Below are 25,757 nucleotides of genomic sequence, written 5' to 3' on the forward strand. Positions count from 1 at the left end.
GCTGGCCAGGGTGCACCTGTCTCCCTGAGGAGCAGAGGAAGGATGCAAGGGGTAGCAGTGCTTCTGCTCCTACAGTTGTCCAAGTTGTGAGCATCTTCAACTTTGCCCCACATGTCCTACTTTCCCATAACCCATGTCTCTGTTACCTGTTCTCTCCCCACTGTTCCTACCTGGCTCAAGGACTCAACACCTCTCAAGGGCAGCGCAGCACCGGATTTTGGTCTTTTACATTGGGCCTCATCTCACTGTCAGAATAATCTTTCTAAAACACACATCCGTGAATGTCCTTGACTTGCTGAAAACCCCTCCCTGGTGTCCATTTCCTACAGGCATAAGTTCCTGACCCCAGCAGAGTTCAAGTACCTCGTTTTCTGGTACCTCTTCCCATGCCCACTGTCTCTCCTGCCACGTTCCCCAGGGAACACTCTGTGTTCTTCCCCACATCCCTGCCTGAGCCCAGGCTGTTTCTTTCACTCCAAACACTTCTCACAGCCCAGTCCCCAATTCCTAGGCATCCTTCTGGGCCAAACTGGATTAGTGAAGCCTTCCCTAACTGCCCAGTCAGGTCACTTTTACCCATCTTCCAGTTGTTCTCTGGAGGTGCCTCTGCTGTATTTATAATACAGTGAAGGGCTGTAAGTGTCTGCATTTCACTCGTTCAATACACATTGTTGAGTGGCCCCTGTGCACTGGGCTTCACTGTCAGTGCCATGGACACAGCTACAAATAAGGCCAGACCAGTTCTTGGCTCTCACAGCGGTGATGCTCTGGTGCAATGTCTCCTCCATTAGGCTGGGCCCATGCATTCAACACAGCTAACAAATCCCCATTTTGTGTCCAATATAAGGTATCCCCCTGGGAGATCCCAAGGAGACAGAAAAGAATGAGAGAGGCCACTTGATGCCTGAGGGCGCCTGTCCCATGTGCAGAATCTTATCCATGATTTTTGGATGAAGAAATTACGGGAATTATTTTTATTCCCATTTTGTGGTAAGAAAAGAAAGAAATAGAACAATTAATTCAATTAATTCATATGTTGTAAACAACGAGCTTGATTGCTAGAATTCCAGATGAATTCAGTGGAATACAATTATCTTTGCTCTGAATCACAAGAGGCTTCTTTTCACTCCATTTGCAACACTTCCTATTTGCAAATTTAATATAAAGTATAGATAAAAGAATATGCCAGCAAATTCTGCTGTTAGGCAGCGGGGTCTCCACAGCTCAACACCTGGGACTGGCCATGGTCTGTCATCCTCATTCAAATTAGGATAGTCTAAGGACTAAGTCTGTTGTGTTCTAGGTACTCCCAGTGCCTAGAATAGTGCTTGGCATCTCATGGGCACTCATAAATATTTCAATGAATAATGAAGGAGCAAGCAGACAGGGAAAAGCACAATGAGAAGAAGATCATCTTTCCAAGGAGAGGCAGGTAATTCACTCTTGGTCCTCTTGAGTCTTAGGTGCCCACAGGGCATGCAGGCGAGGAAGGTAAATAGACAGAGAAATGGCTGGGGGTGTCAGACAGTACCTCCCAAAGAAACACTGAACAATTCTTTGAGGAAGTCATTTTGTTTGAATAACATTACTAGACATATGACCTTGTGATAAAAATTTTACATTCTGCACAAAAGACATAGCTTTTTACACTGAAGAAACAATGTGATTTGCAGAAGAATAAAATGAAAGAGAACAAACAAAACAAAATGAAACAAAACACAAGAATCTAGAGCATCAAAAACAGAATTTTAAACGAGGCTAAACCAGTATCACTTGGCAAAGACTGAACCAAAGATGACGAACCTGAAAGGTCAGATCTTCGGGAATGATTTTTAGACTATAATGTGGTGAACATCTGAAAATTATCTAGGATTTAGTAAGATTTTTGATGAACTATTCCATATCTCTTAGTTCGTTTCGTGCTGCTGTGAGAATACCACCAACTGGGTAATTTATAATAAACAGGAACTTACTGGCTCACTGTTCTAGAAGCTGGGAGGTCCAAGATTAAGGGGCCAGCACCTGGTGAGGGCCATCTTGCTGCCCATAACCTGGCAGATGGCATCACATGGTAGAGAGAGAGTGTACAACAGAGATCCAAGCTCATTCCTTTAATAAGGAATACACTCTTGTGATAATGGCATTGGTCCATTTACGACCAGAGCCCTCACGGTCTAGCCAGCTTGTGGTATTATGACATATATATATTTATATGGCACATATATATATATGTCAGGTAGTGAAGTGTGCTGCGAAGTAAACAAACACGTGGCAGAGGGTTAGAGGATGACATGTGATGGGATAGGCTGGCCAGGGTGCACCTGTCTTCCTGAGGAGCAGAGGAAGGATGGAAGGGGTAGCAGTGCTTCTGCTCCTACAGTTGTCCAAGTTGTGAGCATCTTCAACTTTGCCCCACATGTCCTACTTTCCCATAACCCATGTCTCTGTTACCTGTTCTCTCCCCAGTGTTCCTACCTGGCTCAAGGACTCAACACCTCTCAAGGGCAGCGCAGCACCGGATTTTGGTCTTTTACATTGGGCCTCATCTCACTGTCAGAATAATCTTTCTAAAACACACATCCGTGAATATATATATATATATATATATATATATTTTTTTTTTCTTCCATGGTTCCTGGCTCATAACTCCTAACATCCTTGGGGTCTCTGAAGTACTGTCCTTTGGGTGTCTTTGTTGAGTAGGTTCAGGGTGGGGCTGGTCACCAGAAAGACCAAAGTAGGATTAGATAGTTAAGACTTTCAGCCCCAACCCCCAACCTCCAGGAGGGGAGAGGGGCTGAAGGTCAAGTTGATCACTATAGCCGATGCTTTAATCAATCATCCCTAAGTAATGAGGCCTCCGTAAGAACCCAAAAGAACACGGTTTGGAGAGCTTACTGACAGCTGAATACATGGAGTCTCCTGGAGGGTGGCCCACCCAGGGAGAGCACTCAGGGAAAGGAGGCTCTGCACCCTTCCTGCATTGCTCACACGATGCATCTCTTCATCTGTATCCTTTGTAATATCCTTTATAATAAACTGCTAAACGTTGGTGTTTCCCAGAGTTCTGTGTGCCGCTCACGCAAATTAATCAAACTCAAAGAGGGAGTTGTGGGAACCCCAACTTGAAGCTGGTCAGTCAGAAGTTCTGGAGGCCCAGACTTGTGACTGATGTGTTGGGAGGGCCAGTCTTGGGGACTGAGCCCTCAACCTGTGGGATCTGATGCCATCTCCAGGTAGGTAGTGTCAGAGTTGAATTGGAGGAGAACCAACCGGTGTCTGCTGCTTGGTATGTGTGGGAAAATCCCCCACACCTTTGGTCACAGAAGCCTTCTTCCCTGTTGATGATTGCTGTTGTGGTGCGAGAGCACTGGTTGAGAGAGCTCTTTTTTCCACATGCACCTCTTAAATGTCCCACCTCCAACACTGCTGCAAGGGAGATCAAGTTTCCAACACATGAACTCTGGGGGACACATTCAAACAAAGCACCGTCCATACACACCCATGTATGGTCAGAGAGTGGGTTTCACACTGGCCATGTGTATTTATAGACTCCAAATGTTTATACTCTTTGATCCAGAAATACTACTTCTAAGGCTGTATCTTAACAAAATAATTCAACTATGTGCACCACAGGAGTCATGCAAATATTATGTGAGAAAGCAGAAAACTGGAAAATAACTATAAATGTTTAATATTTGGTGAAGAATCAAATAAACCAGGGTATATTCACAGCATGGAGTATTATGTAACCATTACCCATATGAATCTGACAATTCAATAAAAACACAGAGAAAGTCTATGAAATAATGCTAAACTTAAAAGCAGAATATACAATAATTACGGACACTCTGACTGCACCTATGTAGAAAACATTTGAGGGGAAAAAAAGGAAAGGCTCCCAAGTGGTAGCAATAAGGCCACCAGATTATAAATTATTTTTCTTTCTAGAAGGTTTGCTTTATTAATGATTATAAAACATAATTGCTAACACTTATGGGGAGCTTTCAATACTAAGCACTTCACATGTTCATTTCTCTTTATAACAACCCTATGAGATGGAAACTATTAATACTCTTATTTTACAAGTAAAAAAATTGAGGTTTAAAGAGACTGAGTAACCAAAATCACACACAGATTAGATGGTAGATCTGAGGCTAGTTCTTGACCTGGCTCCTATGAAAGTCCAGGCTTTTAATCACTACATTATACTTCTATTTCTTTTTCAATTAAAAGATGTATTGTTTTAAAAATAAGCCCACAGTACAATCGAATGGCATTTCCTTTATGATGAAAAAAAGTACTGAGACCTTAACTGGATTGGCTCTAACGCTTTTAGAAATCAGTGTGGCAGGGAGTGGGAGACAGAGAAGGAAGCCAATGTAGGAATGGCAATGACTTGGGACAGGCAGAGGGAGGAAAGACAGAGACCTCCAGGGCACCCACCTCTCCCGGGGCCTTGTTTGCATAATTCTTCTTGGCAGCCTCCTGGAGTTCCATGGCCTGCTGGATGTACATTTTCCCAGCTAGGATTTCACTTTCCAGCATCGACAGCTCTTTCAATGAAATGGGCCAATTCGACCGTTCTAAAGCCTGGTTTAAAACTGTTTTGTTTTCCAAGTACTGTATTGGTTTGTTTGCATCTAACCTAAAAAACAAACAAACAAGCAAAAAAAGAGAGGAAGAAACAAAAAGCAAAGAAAATGACTATAATTGAAAAAATATGGTAAGATGGTTTCCTAAGAAATTCTCCACTGAGAAACATCTGTTGAAGCTAGTGTCAGGTGTCAGATGACAGCATCATAGCCATGCCCTCTGCTCCATCAGGACTTTGGTAGCTTGCAAAGGTTAGAAATAACCATCTCTGTGAATTATGGTAGGCATTTTTCCTTATTATCTCATTAGGTTTTCTGATTTTAAAGAAGTATGATACACATAAAATTTTCAGCATTTTTTTTTTCTCCGTATTTGGAGCCTAACATCTGGCAGAACCAAACATGGGCTTCAAAGATATTTCACACAAGTATGCCTAGCAGTGACTCTGAAAAACAAAGCAAAGCAAAACAAACCCAAATATTTGCCTCAGTGCAGTAATTCTTATACTAGCTCATTTTAGCTATTTTTATCTCCTTTCCTCTTTGCAAGCCTAAATAAGTCTAAACTATTTGGCTTTGCTGTTTTGGTACATAAAGAACAGAAGCCCAACTTTCTATGGTTGATAAGCAGGCAGTGGGACTCCAGAGGAAGCTAGTGTGGTGTGATGGCCCAGGTCCTGGATTCTATTTCCAGTCTGAGCTGCTTCTGAGTCAGACACTGCTGGAACGGAATTGGTAGGGAGAAAGAAAACAATTCATGATTATCACTCTTAATTGCTGAAAGCATCACTTATTCCTTTAGATGCTGGATATTGGAAGACAACAGTCTAAACTCAGCACAATCACAGGACTCCATCCACAAACAAACTCGTACCCAGAAGACAGCAAAACATTCTTATTGGAATGATGCCAGCAAGATGGTGGAATAAAAACCTAGGCCCTCATTCCCCTACAGAGACACTGACTTAACAATATATGAACCAAATTGCCTTTGCGAGAATTCCAGAAACCAATGAAGAGGCTGTGGCACCTTAGACAAGTACAAACCCAAGAAGAGCTACATGAAGGAGAGTAAGAAAGCTTGTTGCATTTTGCCTGCCCTAATCTCTCCTCCTCCCCAAAACAAGGTGATGCAATTGGAAGAAAACTCCCCAATCTTGGTTTCTTCTTTGGAGAAGAGAGTGGAATGCACATTCAAAATTCTTGTGTTTTGGGGGACTTCTGAAGAAACAGGTTTCCTTCTTGCCTGATTCAGAGTGCTGATGAGAACAGTGGTATATTTTGCAAGTCATGTTGGGACCTCTGAGAACAGAAATGAGTGTCACAGCTTGTTACAGCATTGGAGATACTGCAGTACTTCAGAGAGACACCAGGGGGAGCAAGATATTATAGGCTCCTTAAAGAAACGGGCAAACCTTTTTCACTGGGAAATCACACATACAAGCCCAGAGAAGACACATCCCCAGGAAAGGTTTCAGAGATTCCCCCAAATCTCTAGCTGGGATAACTGGTGAAGCCCTTCACCTGTAAGAGGCCAGTTTGTGAAAATCGGATGAGATAGCTGTTTTTTCAAATGTCATATTATCAACTAAATATCATAAGGCATACAAAATATAGGGAAAAGCACACAAAGATATGGGGCAATGGCCCAATCAAATGAATAAAACAAATCTTTAGAAATTGGTCCTAAAGAAATGGAGATATATTCTTGACCAGTCCTGGTCATTTGCCCCCCTCCTTGTCTGTGGACCATAAGCCCGAGTAGTGACTTCAGAGCTGGGTAACAGAAATTAAAGTGAAAAGACCTTTACGTGGTCTTTTGCATGCGTAATATAGGAAGGTGTTCTTTAGGTATGTTAAAGGATTACTTTAAACCATTTGACTTACGCTCCAAAGTAATGTTGGTAGTATAGCAAATTATGATGAATAGCTTTAACTGTATGTTTAAAAGTCTCATATGTTCACATGCTTAAATCTGGGTATCAGAATTTAAGCAATTCTTGAAATGTATTGTCTCCTTAATATACTAATTACAAAGCAAAAAAAAAAAAAGAAATGGAGATGTATTAATTACCTGAAAAATAATTCAAAACAACAATGTTAATGATGCTCAATGAGCTAAAACAGAGACAACAAATACAACTCAGAAAATTGATTCATGAACAAAATAAGAATATCAACAAAGAGACAGAAACTATAAAAAAGAACCAAATAGAAATTCTAGAGCTGAAGAATACAATAACTGAATTGAAAAACTCACTAGAGGGGTTCAACAGCAGATGTGATTAAGCAGAAGAAAGAATCAGTGAACTTAAAGAATAGATTTTAAGTCATAAGTTGTTATATCAAATGAAGAATAGCATATAATGGTAAAAGGGCCAATCCACTAAGAGGATATAACAATTATATATATATGTGCACCTAGCATCAGAGCTCTCAGATACATAAAACAAACTTTGACAGAATTGAAGAAATAGACAGCAACCCAGTATTAGCAGGAGACTTCATGCTCTACTTTCAATAATGGACAGAACAACTACACAGAATATCAATAATGAAACAGAGGACTTGAACAACACCGATCCATTGGGCCTAACCAACAGATGGAGAACACTCCACCAAACAACAGCAGAATACACATTCTTCTCAAGTACACATGGAATATTCTCCAGAATAGACTGAATGTTAGGCCACAAAACAAATATTTAAAAAAAGGAAGTTGAAAGCAAAGTATTTTTTCTGAACAAAATGAAATGAACCTAGAAATAATAACAAAAGGAAAAATGGAAAATCCACAAAAATATAAAAATTAAGTCACATATTCTTAAACAACCAATGTGTCAAAGAATAAATCACAAGGGAAATTGGAAGATATCTTGAGATAAATGAAGGAAAAAAAATACAACATATCAAAATGTATGAAATGCAATGAAAGCAATACTGAGAAGGAAGTTTATAGTGGTAAACACATTTTAAAAGGAGGAAGGTCCCAAATTAACAATTTAACTTTACTTTTCAAGGAACTAAGAAAAGAACAAATGAAAGCCCAAGTTAGCAGAGGGAAGAAAATAATAAAGATTAGAAATAGAGTATAGAAAAACAATAGAAAAAAAATCAATGAAAGCAAGATTGGTTTTTTTGAAAAGACCTACAAAATTGACAAATTCTTAGCTAGACTAACCAAGAAAAAAGAGAGAAGACTCAAATAACTAAAATCAGAAATGAAAGTGGAAACATTACAACTGATGACACAGAAATTAAAAGGATTATGAGACTACTATGAACAATATTACACTGACAAATTGCATAACCAAGAAGAAATGGATAAATTCCTAGAAACATACTGCCTACTAAGACTGAATCATGAATAAACTAAAAAACTGAATAGATGTATAACTAGTAAGGAGATCAAATCAATAATCAAAAACCTCCTAACAAATAAAAGCCCAGTACCACATGGCTTAACTGGAGAATTCTGCCAAACAATGAAATAATTAATAACAATTCTCTTCAAACCTCTTTCAAAAGATTGAAAAAGGTGAAATACTCCTAACTCATTTTATGAGACAGAAATTATGCTGATACCATAACCAGACAGAGATACTACAAGGAAAAAGAAACTACAGACCAATGTCCCTGATGAACAGTGATGCAAAAATCCTCAAAAAACAGTAGCAAACTGAATTAAACAGCATGTTAAAAAGATAATCACCATGAAAAAAATGGGCCTCATTCCTGGAATGCAAGGTTGGTTCAACATATGAAAATTAACGTAATATACCACATCAACAAAATGAAGGACAAAACCCCCATGATTATCTCAAGTGATGCAGAAAAATCATTTGACAACAGTCAACATCCTTTCATGATAAAAACACTCAGCAAACTAGGAATAGAAAGAAACCACATCAACATAAGGAAGCCTACAGCTACTATTGTACTTAATAATGAAAGATTGAAAGCTTTTCCTCTAAGATCAGGAATAAGGCAACAATGCCCACTCTTCTCCCTTTATTCAACATAGTACTGGAAGTCTTAGAGAAATTAGGCAAGAAAAAGAAAGGAACAATATCCAAATTAGAAAAGAAGAAGTAAAATTATCTTTGTTTGTAGAGGACATGATTTTCCATGTAGAAAACCCTAAAGATTCCACAAATACTGTTAGAACTAATAAATTCAGCAAACTTAATGGATATAAAATCAACACACAAAATCAGTTGCATTTCTATACACTAACAATGAACAATCAGGTAAGGAATTAAGAGAATAAACCCATCTACAATAGCATCAAAAAGAATAAATTAGGAATAATTTTAAGGAAGTGAGAGACTTGTACACTGAAAACTACAAAACATTGCTGAAAGAAATTAAAGAAGACACAAATAAATAAAAAAGACATTTTGTGTTCATGGATTGAAAGACTTAATTTTTTAAATGTCCATACTACCCAAAATGATGTACAATTCTATGCAATCCCTATCAAAATCCCAGTGGTATTTTTTGTATAAATTCAAAAAAATTCTAAAATTTATATGGAATTTCAACAGATCCTGAATAGCCAAAACAATCTTGAGAAAGATGAACAGAGTTGGAGGCCTCATACTTCTAGATATCAAAACATATTACAAAGCTACAATAATCAAAACAGTGTACTGTCTGTAGTGTAATCAAAGCAGTGGTACTGGCCTAAAGACAGACATATTGAATCCTGGAACAGAATAAAGAGTCCATAAAAAAGCTCTCATGTGATCTTGTCAAGTGATTTTTGACAAGGATGCCAAGACTACACAAAGGAAAAATGACAGTCTCTCCAAGAAGTGATTCTGGGGAAACTGGTTATCCATATGCAAAAGAATGGAGTTAGACTCTTGGTTTAAGACATATATAAAAACTAACTCAAACAGATTAAATATCCAAGCCTATAAAACTCCTAGAAGAAAACAGGGATAAAGCTTCATTATACTGAATTTGGCAAGCTTTTTTGGATATGACACCAAAAGTGTAGGCAGCAAAAGCAAAAACAGACAAATGAGACTATATTAAACTTAAAAACTTTTGTGCATCAAAGAAAATAGCTGCACATCAACAGAGTAAAACAGCAACCTAAAAAATGGGAGAAAGTGTATGCAAATCATAAACCTGAGAATGGGTTAATGTCCAGAATATATAAACAACTCCTACAACTCAACAACAACAACATAACCCAGTTTAAAAATGGATAAAGGGCTTGACTAGACATTTCTCCAAAGAAGATATACAAATGTCCAGGAATCATGTAAAAAAAAAATTAGAGAAATGCAAATCAAAACCACTATGAGATATCCTTCATATCCATTAGGATGGTCACTACAAAAACAAAACAAAATAGAAAATAAGAAGTGTTGCCAAGGATGTGGAGAAGGATTCATGAAGCTCAGAAAACTTCCAGCAGGATAAACTCAAAGAGAGTCACACCAACACACATTGTAATTAAACTACTGAAGGGCAAAGAGAGAATCTTGAAAGGAACAAGACAAAAGTGACTTGTCATAAATCAGGACTCTTCCGTAAGATTAACAGTTGATTTCAGATCATCAACTATGGAAGCCAGAAGGCAACAGGTTGATATATTTAATGTCCCGAAAAAAATATATCAGTCAAGAATTCTCTATCTGGTAACACTATTCTTCAAAAATGAAGACAAGATTAAGACATTTCCAGATAAATAAAAGGTAAGAGAGTTTGTTACTAGTAGACTTGTCCTAAAAGGAATGCTATAAAGAGCTCTTCATGTTCAAGTGAAAGGATACTGGAAGATAATTCTAAGCCACATGAAGAAATAAACAGTACTAGTAAAGATAACTACATAGGTAAATACAAACACTAGTATTCTTGTATGTTTGGTATGTAACTCCTTTTGTTGTTTTCTTTATTCTTTAAGAGGCAAACGCATAAAATAATAATTATAAATCAGTGTTAATGGGCACACAATGTAAATGATATAATTTGTGACAATAATTATATAAAGGAGGTTGAAGCTGAATAGGAACAGTTAATGTTGGCTATTAAAACTACCTTCATATCAATTCAAACAAGATTGTTATAAATTTAGGAGTTTAACTATAATTCCCATGGTAACCACTAAGAAAATAACTAAAAAGTATACAGAAAAGGAAATAAAGAGTGATCACAACGACCCATTAGAACAAATCAAAAATAAAAGAAACAAATATTGGAGAAATTGAGGAACAAAAGTTTTGACATGCAAAACAAATAGCACAATGGCAGAAGTAAATTCTTCATTATTGGTAATCACTTTAAATGTCAACAGATTAAACTCACCAATTGAAACAGAAAGACTGGCAGAACGAGGAAAATAATGATCCAACTATATGCTGCTTAAAAAGAGATTTAGTTTAGACCTAAAGACACAAATAGGTTAAAAGTGAAAGGATGAAAAAAGATATTCCATGGAAATAGTAACCAAAGAGAGTTGGAGTGGCTATAATATTACCAGCAAAATAGATTCATTATAAATTGTTACAAGAGACAAAAGGTAACATCTTATATTGCTAAAAGTCTCAAATCATCAAGCAGATATAAAAATTAGAAACATACATGCATACTGAGCCCTAAAATGTGTGAAGCAAATATTGACAGAACCACAGGGAGGCATAGACAGTTATGTATAGTTATGCCTTGGTATCCATGGGGGATTGGTTCTAGTACCCCCTATGGAAGCCAAAATCCACAGATGCTCAAGACTCTTAAATAAAATAGTGTCATATTTGCATATAACCTACACACATCCTTCTGTACACTTTAAATCACTTCTAGATTATTTATAACACCAAATACAATGTAAATGCTATGTAAATAGTTGTTATACTAATTTTTACTTGTATTTTTATTGTTGTATTATTATTTTTCTTTTTTAAAAAATATTTTTTATGCATGGTTGGCTGAATCATGGATGCAGATTCCAAATATATGGAGGGCCAACTGTGTAAAAATAGCTGGAGACTTCAACGCCTCACTTTAGATAATGGATAAAACATCTAGACAGAAAATTTATAAGAAAATAGAGGACAAGAAAACACTGTAAATGAACTAGACTTAACAAACATACCCAAAACACCCCATCCAGCAACATCAGAATATACATTAAGTGCACATTTAACATTTTCTGGGATAGACCATATGTTAATCATAGCAATTCTCAAGATATTTAAAAGGTCAAAATCACACAAAGTATATTTTCCACCCACAATGGAATAAAGCTAGAACAATAATGAAGGGAAAACTGGAAAAATGGAAAATGCATAGAAATTAAATACCACATTCAAAGGACCAATAGGCCAAAGAAGAAATTACTAGAGAAATTAGAAAGCAATATGAGATAAATGAAAATGAAAACGTAACACACCCAAATTTATGGGTGCAGCAAAGCCAGTGCTCAGAAGAAGTTTTATGACTGTAAATTCCTCATTAAAAGATAGCTCTCAAATCAACAACCTAAATTTACACCTTAAGGACCTAGAAAAAGGAGGGAAAACTAAATCCAAAGCCAGCAGAGGAAAGAAATAATAAAGAGGAGAGCACTTATAAACAAATTATAGAATAGAAAAACAATTGAGAGAATCAACAAAATGAAAAGTTTGTTCCTTGAGAATATCAACAAATCTTCAGCTAGATTGACTAAAAGGAAAAAACACATAATTACTACTATCAGAAGTGAAAGCAGGCACATTACTAATTCAGCTTACAAAAATCAAAAGAATTATAGAGAATATTATGAATAGTTCTATGCCAAAAATAGATAATCTAGATGAAATGCACAAATTCCTAGAAACAGATTACCAAAATGACTCAAGAAGAAATAGATAATCTCAACAGCCTATATAACAATTAAATACTTTGCGTAAGAAATCAAAAACCTCCCAACAAAGGGAAGTTAAGAAGCAGATGCCTTCACTGGTGAATTCCACCAAGCAAACAATTAACAACAATGCTGCTCAAACTCTTCCAAAAAATGGATGAGGGAATACTTCTTAACAGTCAATAAGAAGAGAATTACCCTGATACCAAGCCCAGACAAACATGTCAAAGAAAACTACAGACCATTTTCTTCATAAATATGGACATAAATATTCTTAATAAAACACTAGCAAATCAAATCCAACAGAACATTAAAAGGATTATACACCATGACTAAGTAGGATTTATGCCAGAAATTCAGGAGTGGTTCAACCCAAGAAAATCAAATGATTTAATACATCACACTAGTAGAGCAAAGGGAAAAAAACCATGATCATCTCAATAGATATAGAAAAAGCACTTGACAAAATTTAACGCACACTTTTCATGATAAAAACAATCAGAAAACTAGGAATACAGGGAACTTCCTTGCTTTCTCACTGGGATCAGGAACAAGACAAGAATGTCCCCTTTCACCACTGCCATTCAATGTTGTTCTGAAGTACTAGCTAGATCAATAGGTAAGAAAAAGAAATAAAAGGCATCCAAATTAGAAAGAAAGAAGTAAAATTATTTCTACTTCCAGATGACATGTTTCTATAAATAGAAAACCCTATAGATTCCCCACAAAGCCACTATCACCAATAAATTCAGCAAAGTTGCAAGGTACAAGGTCAAAATACAAAATTCAGCTGTGTTTTTATGTACCAGCAATGAACAATCTGAAAATGAAGTTAAGAAAACAATCCCATTTATAATAGCACCCAAAAGAACAAAACAACAGAGGATGTGAAAGGCATGTATACTGAAAACTACATAACATTGCTGAAGGAATTAAAGATCCACTAAACAAACGGAAAGACATCCTATGTTCATTGATTGGAAGACAATATTATTAAAATGGTAATACCCTTCAAAGCAATCTTTAGATTAAATATAATCCCTATAAAAATTCCAATTTTTTTTTTTTTTCAGAAATAGAAAAGCCAATCCTCAAACTTACACAAAACTTCAAGGGGCCCTGAACAGCCCAAACAATTTTGAAATAGAAGAACAAAGTTGAAGGATTCATACTTCCTAATTTCAAAACTGAATACAAATCTACAGTAATTAAAACAGTGTCAACTTGCATAAAGATAGTCATACATAGACCAGTGGAATAGAATAGACAGTCCAGAAATAAACCCAAACATTTATGGTCAGATGATTTTTGACAAGGGTGCCAAGACCATTCAAAGGGAAAGAATAGTCTCTGAAACAAATAGTGCTGGATAAACTGGATATTTACATGCAAAAGAATGAAGTTGGAACCCTACTTCACACCAGATACAAAAATTCACTCAAAAATGGATCAAAAGCCCAAATGCAAGACCTAAAACTGTAAACATATTAGAAGAAAACAAAAGGATAAATGCTCATGACTTTGTATTGGCAATGGATTCTTAGATTTGACACCAAAAACACAAACAAAAGAAAAAAAAGATGAATTCACTTCCTAAAACTTAAAAACTTTTGGACCTCCAAGGACATTATGAAGAATATGAAAAGATAACCCATAGCATGGGAGAAAATACTGGCAAATCAGATATCTGATAATGACTTAATCCTCAGAAGTCATACAACAAAAACTCAGTAACGAAAACACAACCCAATTTGAAAATGGACAAAGAACTTGAATAAACATTTCTCCAAAGAAGATATATAAATGGACAACAAGCACATGAAAAGATGTTTAACATCATTGGTCATTAAGAAAATGTGTATCAAAACCACAACAGAATAGCCTTTCACACCCATGACGATGACTTAAAAAAAAAGAAAAGGAAAATGTCAAGTGTTCATGAGGATGTGGAGCAATAAGAACCTACCACATGATCCAGCAATCTCACTACTGGATATTTATCCAAAGATAGTAAATGAATATGTATCATAGGGACACCTGCACCCTCATGTTTATTGCAGCAAGATATGGAATTAAACTAAGTATTCATCAACGGATGGATGGATAAAGAAAATGTGGTATATATACACAATGGAATACTATTCAGCCAAAAAAGGAACAAAATCCTATCATTTGCAGCAATGTGGATGGAACTGGAGGTCATGATATTAAGTGAGATAAGCTGGGCACAGAAAGAAAAATAGTTCTCACTCATCTGTAGGAGCTAAAAAGAAAAAAAAAAAGTTGATCTTACGGAGGCAGAAAATAGAATCATAGTTACCAGAGGCAGGGAAGAGTGTGTGTGGAGGCAGGGGAGATGAAGAGAGGTTTGGTTGATGAATACAAACATACAGTTAGGTAGAAGGAAAAAGTTCTAGCACTTGAAACACAGTAGGGAGACCATAGTTAACAATAATTTATTGTATATTTCAAAATAGCTAGAAGAGACAACTTGAAATGTTCCCAACACAAAGGGATAATAAATGTTTGAGGTGATAGCCTAAACACTCTGATTTGATCATTACATGTGTGCAAGTATCAAAATATCACATGTACCCCAAAATATGTACAATTATTATGGGTCAATAAAACTAAATAGATATGTTCTAAAAATGGCATAGCCACTGTGGAAAAACAGTTTGGTGGTTCCTCAAAAAGTTAAGCATAGAATTACCACGTGACAAGTAAATCCACTGCTAGGTATATACCCAAAAGAAATGAAAACATACGTCTACAAAGAAACTTCTACACAAATGCATATAGCAACATAGTTCATGATAGCAAAAAAGCAGAAGTAACCCAAATGCCCGTCAGTGGAAGAACGGACAGACAAATGTGGTGTATATATACACATGTAGTACTGATACCTGGGTGAACCTTGAAAACATGAGGCTTTTCCATTAACTAAATAAAAGCTGCCAGACACAAAAGGTCACATGCTGTATGATTCCCTTTATATAACATATCCAGAGTAGCCAAAATCATAAAGACAGGAAGCAAACTGGTGGTAACCCGGAAAAGGGAGAGACAGGAATGGGGAGTGATTAATTTATGGTTACAAAGTGTTTTTCTGGGGTAATGAAAAAGTTTTGAAACTAGAAAAGGTAGTGGTTTGCAGAAAATTTTGAATATTTTAAATACCTCTGCATTGTACACTTTAAAATGGTTAATTTTAGGTTACGTGAATTTCACCAAAAAAAAAAAAAAAAAGTGAGGAGGGAATGGAATGGCTTACTTTTCTTTTTCCTCTTGAGATAATGCTCGCCAAACAATTTTATTCAAGCGCCTGTTAAAAAAAAAAAAGTCAACAATAATTTTGTAGCAGTATTTCATTTCATGGCAAAAGGTTAACCCTAGGCAGCACAGTGGGAGCCCATCTAAGCATCATCTCCACTGAGCCAGGCCACAGTCATGTGCTTAAAGACGCTGGATGTGTCACCTCAGCATCACTGCAGCAGCCTCATGGTTTTGTGGCAATTGCGTCAAATATTAAAGGAGGGCTCAGTCGCCAGCTCAGTCAGGTAAAACTCAGACTGAGTAAAGGCAATTGACAAACTAGTCTTCATTATCTCTGTTTTAAGTCGTTTCTAAACACCTACCATTTTTCTTCTTACGGAAACATAACTGTGTTCTTTAGTTCGCTTTCTGTAGACACTCTTCTGCCTGGATTCTCAGCTCAAAAGAGGTTAACAGGGTCATAAATAATAGGATTGGGACACACTTTAGAGATCAAGCAGGCTGGCTGCCTTGTTTTCCAAACGAGGCTGCTAGGAGGGGCAGCTGGATGAAGCACCTTGCTCACCCACAGCTGCTGGCTGGCGGTGCTGAGACTGATCACGTTTTCAGAGGGAAGCTGTCGACCCAAGAGCAAAGAAGGAGGTTGGAGCTAGTGGTTCCTGCAGGGTAGCTATAGCTGCTCTTTTGTCTACTAATCAGTGTTGCTTCTTCAGAGTTCCCAGCCCAGTTCTGTGTCATTGTGTCAGGACATCATTACCCAAAAGCAGGCTTTCTGAGCTGCGGGGCAGAGAACACTAGCTCCAGGGTTGTGAGCTGATTTTCCATTAAAAAACACTGCTTCCAGCCGGGCGCAGTGGCTCACGCCTGTAATCCCAGCACTTTGAGAGGCCGAGCTGGCGGATCACCTGAGGTCAGGAGTTCGAGACCAGCCTGGCCAGCATGGTGAAACCCTGTCTGTACTAAAAAAAAAAAAAAATCAGCTGGGCATGGTGGCGGCGACTGTAGTCCCAGCTACTCAGGAGGCTGAGGCAGGAGAATAGCTTGAACCCAGGAGGCGGAGGTTGCAGTGAGCCGAGATCACGCCACTGCACTCCAGCCTGGGTGACAGAGCGAGACTCCATCTCAAAAAAAAACAAAAAACAAAAACAAAAAACACTGCTTCCATACAACGAGGTAGGAGAATGCTACTGCTCTTCAGGAGGCATTCTTCTAACCACTGGACCCAGCATCAGCCGGACAGGGCTCAGAGGACACATTTTGGGTGGCTGCGTTCTCCTGCCCTGCCCTCCCATCATGAGCCTGGTGAGAACACAGAAAGGGCGTCTACACGGTGGTGAAGAGGGTAGACTCCGGAGCCACAACGCCAGGGCCCAAAGCTCAGTCAGCTTCTTCTCCTTCTTGCCGTGAGGCTTTGGGCCAGTGCCCAACTTCTTGGTAAAGTGGGGATAGTAATAGCACCGCTCCACTCCTAGTGTCGCCATGAGGACTTGAGCTAGTGTGTACACAGCACATAAATTGTGTCTGATCCAGGTAAATGTGCTCTAAGTCATAGAAAAAGAGTCGGGAAGAGGGAAATAAGCCAGCTCAGTGCTTCTGTCTCACTTGAGATGTTTGGTTCTTTGGGGCCTATTTGGAAATTGGCTTTCTTGAATCATGTGATTCAGGTAATAATGATTAAGGCTTCCAAGATTTGTTAAAAGGATTTATATATGCATTTTAGGTATCTTTGTGCTTCTCTGAAAAACAAACAAGCAAACAAACAAAAAATCCATTCACAATCCCCTTAAATGTGAATGTAGAGAGTGGAGGCAGTGTGGTGGGGAGGCTGGGAGTGTGGTGAGGGCTCTGGGTTCAAACCTTGGTGTCCTCACTTTGCTGCTGTGTGATCCTGTGCTACATAGCTTTTGGAAACTGTTTTCTCATTGATAAGACAAGGCTAACACCACCTGCCCTTGGAATCCCTGAGAGGATTAAGTGAGATGCATACATAAAATGACCAGGAATAGCTCAATGTTTATTCCCTCCAGGTTCTGAAAAGCAAGGCTTAGAAACACTGAGTAATCATTGGTAAATGTGGGTCCAGTTTGCTAGCACAGGTCTCTAATTTTAATTCACTTCTTTAGAAAATATTTTTTCCAGGAGCACATTTTCATAGCCTTTGTTATTCCCCTATTTTCTATCTTCACTAAAATACTTCAATAGCTCTACTGACCAGGGAGGCCACCGCAGGAAAGCCAGTCAGCAAGTGGGATGAGGGAGTCCCCGTGGGATTCGGGCCCGGCACCGGACCTGAGGGCCTCTCTGCGGCTGGTGCAGCCCCATGATTCAGGGATTTTTCTAACAACAGTTTTCCTCATTGTTTTTTGTAGGAGAGTGAAATTTGGCTAAGGGATTGCATTCACCAACTTTCTGTATCTCTAATTCTCAGATCGGCTTGTGCCAAGAGTTGACTCATTTGCAAAGCAACTTGTAACTAGTGATACTTCAGAAGGCCGAGAAGCAGCCGGCCCAGCAAATTGCAGATGGTAAGGAGAGATTTCTAAGCATGGTCCCTGAGCCAGGCTAGAACAGATGCTGCTTCTGTGATCTGAGAGCTGTGACCTTGACCTTAGACTTTCAGTGAAAGTAAGCAGCAGAAAAATCACTCCAGAATCCAGCCAGTCCTGGCAATACCCACTCAAAGCTTATACTCAGACACAAAAAGCCAAAATTGCTGCCTCAATTCTTAAAATGAGATGAAAGGACTCCCATCCATGGGCACTAAGTGTGACCCCAATAACAAGTTTATGTCATTATTTTGACCAAAGGACTGTGAGCTTTCCATTTGCCTGGTCATCCTTAAACATACGGATTTATGAGTACACAAAGGTTGTTTTAAAGTTACATCTCACTTATCTTTGTTGGGAAACTCCTTAGAAATGTTATATTGGGGATGGGGGTGGTAAATGTGTCATTAATTACTTTTCATATTCTGAATATCTTGAGAAAAGTGAAGCAAAATGGAAAAAGAAATTGACATTTACACCAACAACACTCTTAAACACTACTGAATGCAAATGATCAGGAAATTTGGTTCTGTATAATATTCATGTTACTATTAATACTAAATAACAATGTTAAATAATTTACTTGATACAAACATCAAATTAGTGATACCAAATAATAACAATTCAATCAGTAACTTAATTATTAAATAATATCAATCATGTTAAAATTATTAATAATTTGAAGTTAATATAATTAATAACAATATAGTGACAATATTTCTCTAGAGGGTACTAAAAGGCTTTTCCAGATTCACTCACTGAAAGTAAGAAGGAGGACAAATGACTTACTATGTTTGTTTTGGTTTTGCTGCTAAGAAAAGAGGCCTCTCTTTTGCCCGGGAAGGGGGTCCCTGTCCTTTCCTGAAATCCCTGGGAAAAGGTCAATGCAATGGGAAGAACCAGATGACGACTTCACTCCATGCACCTATGGTTATTTTAGGGTCAGCAGAGTCAGGAGTGAAAGGGGGAAGTAATGAACATCAGTTCCTCTTTATATATCATTCACATAATCCTCACAACAGGCCTGTGAGATAGATTCTGTGAACAAGGAATCTGAGGCTCATGACTGTCACACACTGGAACAGAGCTGGTGTCAGAACCAAGCAGGAAACCCCCGCGAACCATCTGACCACGGAGCTCTATCTAGCTCGTGGCCCTGCATCAGGCTTTCACAGACCGGGTAATTATAGGACTCAAATATTTGAATTATTCAAACAAACTACATTAGAATGTGAATGGTATTGTTATATTGCATTTTGAATGACTGAATTTGAAGAATTGAATTATATAAAATTTGAATTAAATTTGAATAGTCATATACATACAGACACCTGCTAGGAATAAGGGATGCAGGAGGAAGCAAGGCTGGCTGAGCCCTGGCTTGGGAGCTGACATCCTAGAGGGCAGAGATGGTTACCAAGCCACCGCCCCTGCAGAAGCTGTGAGTGCCCTGAGGGCCACACGCAGGGTGGGCGTGGAGAGGAGCTCCCAAGAGGTCTCTCTGAGGAGGATCACTGGTGCTGAGGCGAGAAGGGATGAAAGACCCAGCTGGGGACAGCAGCATAACCGGAGAGGAGCCGAGCTGGGAGGCAAGGCCTGTCTGGAAGTCTCTGACCCACAGGGAAGGGTGAGCCTTGAATAGCTCATTCTGCTTCCCAAAGAAACGCTCATCCTTGGTTATTTTTTCCTCTCAGGTAAAGATTCAGAAATACTGAGGAGCCCACAGAGGCTGCTGAGGAGCCTGGTAAGGCGGCCTCCACTCTCGGGTGAGGGCAGTGATGGAGGCTCACGTTAAAGGGGGTTTGGAGAGGCCTGAGACGAACACAGTGGGGCGAGGCCTGCCATTGGAATGATCGTGGGGCGGGATCAGCCCTTATATTTGTTTGACTGAGCACATGCTAGACACATTGCAAAACGACAGCAGACCAACACATGCTGGCCTGGGCCAATCGTTAACTTTCCTGAACTTTATTTCACCCGCCCGCATGGTGGCAAATGACAACTCAACTGCACAGTTCCCAGAACTGAGGACAGGCTGGCCTGAAGAAGCCAAATGCTCAAGAGTTTAATTAAGTTTGTGCGCCCAGGGTTACTTGAGGGCTGGGGACCGGGGAGGGAGGTGATTACAGCATGGACAAGGACCAGCCTGTGAGCAGAGTCTCCTGTCTCAGCAAGGACACAAGGGTAATTTTCACTGTCATCAACTTGATCATCATCTTGAACTTGATAAAAGTAATTTTAAAATTCACAAAAACTGTTATTTCCATTATCTCATTACTGTCGAGTTTTATTAGTCACTTTATAGAATGTTAGATGCCAAAACAATCAGATGCATTCTGCTAAAAGGAAAACTTTACAGATCTCATGGAAACATGAGATTTTTATGGATATTGGAAAGGGAAGATAGTTTCTTTAAAACCTTGTTGAAGATATTCAGGTAAAGTACTTGATGCAGTGCCTAGCATGTAGGAAGCCCCTACAATAGCTGCTGCCACTGTTGTTTATATTCCTTATGAGCAATTTTTTTTAGACGAGGTCTCACTCTATCACCCAGGCTGGAGTGCAGTGGTGCAATCACAGTTCACTGCAGCCTCCAACTCCTGGGCTCAAGCAACTCCCCTCTCGGCCTCCAAGTAGCTGGGACTACAGGCACGCACCACCACACCCAGCCTGTATTTATTTATTTATTTATTTTTCATCGCAGAATTTTATTTTTATTTTTGTGGGTACACAGTAGGTGTATATATTTGTAGGCTACATGAAATATTTTGATACAGGCATATGATGTATAATAATCACATCAGGGTAAATGGGGTATCCATCACCTCAAGCATCTATCCCTTCTTTGTGTTACAAATACTCCAATTATACTCTTCTAATTATTTTTAAATGTACAATAAATTATTGTTGATTGCAATCACCCTGTTGTGATATCATTCTTTAAATTATTTGTAGAGACAAGGTCTTCCTATTGTTGCCCAGTCTGGTCTCAAACTCCTGGCCTCAAGCTGGCCTCCTGCCTCAGTCTCCCAAAGCGCTGGGATTACAGGCATGAACTACCACACCCAGCCTGAACAATTTTTAAATAACTGCTTCATTAAAAAAAAAAAAGCTAAGCTAAAACAAGAGAAGTCTCCTTCTCCATAAAATAAATTCCACATCCATTAAAGAGCAGCCCAGAGTAACACTCACTTTTCATAGGATTGAATTGCCTGTTCCACTTTTTGCTTGTAGATATTGAGTTTGGCTCCTTGGGGGTTAATTAATGTCATCTTATTTCTGTCGTTGCACACATGTGCCAGAGGGAACACCTGCATGTCAATGGCAAAGGAAAGGAAAGTGTCACTTGATAGGTTAACGTGTGCCTTCGAAAATATATCTACATAGTTGTATATGTTTTCTCTGACTATAAAGTCAATATACAATAAATGTAAAAAATTAGAAAACACAGTAAATCACAGAGAAAAAATAATCAGAGATATCATTGCTAACTTTTACTGTTCAATGTTTAAAACTATATATTTTAGAAATCACTACCACCACATACACACATGCACACACACACACACCAAAAAACAACCACCACCAAAACTGTTTCAGAAAACCTTAACTAGAATTGCAAATTATCTTCAGAAGTCTCTGTCAAATTGGTAAGAGTGGGCAATGAGAAATAGATCTCATTGTTGCTTCTTTGTAAATTGCTATTTGAGTTAAACACCTTTATCATATATTTATTTTACCTTTGATTTTCTTTTGAGAATATTTGATTATAGTTACCACATTTTGACTATTTTTCTTATCCTTTTTTTGTTTGTTTGTTTGTTTTTGAGATGGAGTTTCACTCTTGCAGCCCAGGCTGGAGTGCAATGGTGTGATCTCGGATAAGAGATTCTTACACATGTGAAAGAATGCTTAGTGATCAATAAATGAGGCTTCTTTTTGAGTTCTTTCTCTCTGTGCCTAGGACTTACTTCTGGGTTTTGGGATATCTTTGATTTCATGCCAAGCAGCTCCAGGGGGAAAAAGATGGTAAATGTATTGGTTTGGTGGAACTTCAAATTCTGGTCTCCTTCCCCAATTTTGGGGGGACCCTTTCAATTTCAAAGTTCACTGTTAGCTTCTCCATGTATTCTATCCAAGATTTACAGTTGTATTCAAAGGAAGAAACAGGGTGACAGATGCTTACCTCATCTTCTCTAGAATTGAAACCCTCCTTCAATCTTTTTTTCCAAATTCTTCTTTAATCTTAATAGTAACTGTAACTTTATGTTTACCTATTTGCATATTACCTACCTCTCTCTATCAGAATGTAAGTTCCATAAGACAAGAAATTTTGTGTTATTCACTGCTGTATTCCTATCACTTAGAATAGTACCTGGCACACAGTGTGCCCTCAACAAATGTTTGTTGATAAAGGAATAAATGCATGTTCCCAAAAAGGTATATTCCATATATTAATATTTAAACAAAAATGCAAAAAAGCCTAACAGGAAAATGCCAAGCTATACTGTCATTGTTTCAAAAATGATTCCACCCATAAGGAGCATGTAGACATTTTAGAAATGTGGGAAATTATTTTTAAGAAGTAAATTTTTAATTTTAATTGAGGTGACATAGTTTATGCTTTTATGTTTCCTCTTGCCTCCAAAATGTTACAATAATGTTATTGTTGTTGCTATGTTTAAGAAAATAATACAAAGAGGGAAAGAAGGAGAGAAAGAAGGAAAAGAGAAAGAAAAAGAAAGAAAGAAACAGAGACAGAGAGAAAGGGACACATGCTGATAGATTTCTAGAGACAAAAAGCTGAGCAGAAATGTAAACATATGAGCGGGGTTGAAGCTGTGGGCTTGTTAAGCTGTGTGTCCAAAGATGGCAGGGCAGAGGGAGTTCAACTCCTGGAAAGCTAGTAGGAATAGGAGTGTTCTGAAAAACAAAGGCCTATGTCAGGCTCAATGTCTGACGTCAGCACTGGCATGAGGGTCTCTCACTCCTGAAAGAAGGTCCTGCCTAGGGAGAGAGAACACTGATGTAGCCTCACAAGACCTAAATCAAGGCACTCTTTGAATCTGTGATATCTACAACATCACCATGGAACAAGAGCTGTAAATGCCCATGAGGGTTGGGGGATGGATCAAGGGGATGGATTTAGGCAACTGCCAAATAGAAGGAGAAAGAGAAAAGGCAGATTTTTAAAGAATCTTGTGAAAATGAGCCAACATACTAGAATTCTCAAGTACACACCAAAAAAATGCAAAAATCATAGGTGAGCAAATTAACAATCAGAATGTCAATTCACATGATAATAAATTAATTTTATGAGCCATCTAACAATGACTTTAAATTAATTATGATTAAAATTGTTTATTTATTATTAGGTTGTTCAAAGATGTTACAGCCATATAAAAGTACAAAAACTTACTAAAATGTCATAAGAAGAAATGGATGGGGAAAAAAAACAAGAAAAAAAATTTATCTTGGAAGAAAAGACATTGTAATTGAAACAAAAAATAATCTTAATAGAATAAATTCTAGGCTAGACAAAATTTTAAAAAAAGAACTGGTGAACTGGGTGATAGATAGTACTGAAGACTTTCCCCAGAATATAGCACAGAGAGACAAAAATAATATAGATAACTAGATGATGATTGAGAAACTTCAATATATATTAATAGACATTTTAAAAGAATAGAATAGAAAGATGGTTAGATAATCAGCATTTGAAACCATAATAGCTGAGTTTTCTAGAGTTTAATAAAAGAAATAAGTCCTCAGATCAAAAATCAGCCCACAACAAAAGACTAAAAATAAATCCACACATAGACACATCATCGTAAGACTGCAGCATACTGAATCTAAAAGAAAATCTTAAAAGCAACTCAAACAAAACAGATTGTATAAAGGAGTAGTATATATATCAGATAATAGATATGTGAAAATAATATGTTTATTTGCTAAGGGGAATTTACAGTTAACAGAGACTTTTATATCCAGCTAAACTATCACTCAACAGTGAAAAGAAAACTAAAGATGCTTTTTAGATATAAAGAGATATACAGCTGAAACTGTTAAAAAAATTTAATTAACTCTTGAAAGTTAAAAAAGATCATATGTTCTAAAGGCAAAAGTGAAACTCTAAATCACAGTGACAAGATTTTTTGGGGAAAGGATTTTAATGACTAATTAAAAGGTACTAAAATCCCCCATTGTGTTTGAGAGGAGGATAAAAATACAAAATGCCTTGAGACTTAGTTAAAAAAAATTGTTAGCTGGGCACGGTGGCTCACGCCTGTAATCACAGCACTTTGGGAGGCTGAGGTGGGTGGATCACTTGAGGTCAGGAGATCAAGACCAGCCTGGCCAACATGGCAAAATGCTGTCTCTACTAAAAATACAAAAATTAGCTGGGGGAGGTGGCGGGTGCCTGTAATCCAAGCTACTCGGGAGGCTGAGGCAGAAGAATCACTTAAACCCAGGAGGCGGAGGTTTCAGTGAGCCGAGATCACACCACTACACTGCAGCCTGGGTGACAGTGCGAGACTCTGTCTCAAAAAAAAAAATTGTCATTACATTAAAACTTTAAAAATGATCACTAAAGGAATAGAAATATAAGCAGTGATCATTTAAAAATGACATTTAACAGAAAGCATAAAAAATAAGAGGTTAAAAAAAGTTCAAATATATTTGTATTTACAAAAAATGGTATTGCACTTAATGGAAAAATAGAGCAGGAAAAATAAATCAAGATAGATAAAACCTCAAAAACATAATGTTAAAACAAATAGTAAGTTTCATAATGGTGCTTCCAGTGTAATACTATTTCTATAAAGTTTTAAACCTGTAGGACGATGTTTTAGTGCTTTTGTATTAGGAATATTAAAATAGGCTGGGCAGGGTGGCTCACCCCTGTAATCCCAGCACTCTGGGAGGCCAGGGTGGGCGGATCACCTGAGGTCAGGAGTTTGAGACCAGCCTGGCCAACATGGTGAAACACTGTCTCTACTAAAAATACAAAAAAAAAAAAAAATTAGCCAGGCATGGTGACACGTGCCTGTAATCCCAGCTGCTTGGGAGGCTGAGGCAAGAGAATCGCTTGAACTCGGGAGTCGGAGGTTGCAGTGAGCCGAGATTGCACCACTGCACTCCAGCCTGGGCAACAGAGCGGGACTCCGTCTCAAAAAAAAAAAAAAATTAAAATGTATATGGAAACTCATGCTAGGGTTTATCTCTGGAGAAGGAGGAATGGAAAGTGGAGCAAAAAGGAGTTGCACAGGTGGCTGCAACTTTATCTGAAATGCTTTATTTTTAAAATAATGCAACAATTTAAAAATTAGGTTTAAAACTATCAATAGTGGTTACTTCTAAAAATTCAGATTTCAAGACAAGTGAAGAAGTTAGATAGGACTTTTACTTTTCACTGTATTGTTTCATTTTTTAAAAACTACATATATTTAATTCGGTAATTAAACCATCAAAGACTAAAAC

General features: G+C 37.9%; 1 protein-coding gene across 1 annotated transcript in view; it reads right to left on the bottom strand.

Annotated features, from left to right (window-relative positions):
* The window catches only part of VWA3B (von Willebrand factor A domain containing 3B), a 226,645-nt gene that overhangs the window by 37,728 nt on the left and 163,160 nt on the right, over positions 1–25,757 (bottom strand). The window contains exons 21-23 of the mRNA XM_058428934.1: positions 21,468–21,586; positions 15,728–15,778; positions 4,447–4,648 (exon numbers count right to left, since the gene is read on the bottom strand). Of these exons, the coding sequence (XP_058284917.1) occupies positions 4,447–4,648; positions 15,728–15,778; positions 21,468–21,586 (372 nt within the window). The remainder of the gene's footprint in view (positions 1–4,446; positions 4,649–15,727; positions 15,779–21,467; positions 21,587–25,757) is intronic.

The sequence above is a fragment of the Hylobates moloch genome, unplaced genomic scaffold (genome assembly GCF_009828535.3).
Source record: "Hylobates moloch isolate HMO894 unplaced genomic scaffold, HMol_V3 SCAFFOLD_15, whole genome shotgun sequence".
In the NCBI taxonomy this organism is placed as follows: domain Eukaryota; kingdom Metazoa; phylum Chordata; class Mammalia; order Primates; family Hylobatidae; genus Hylobates; species Hylobates moloch.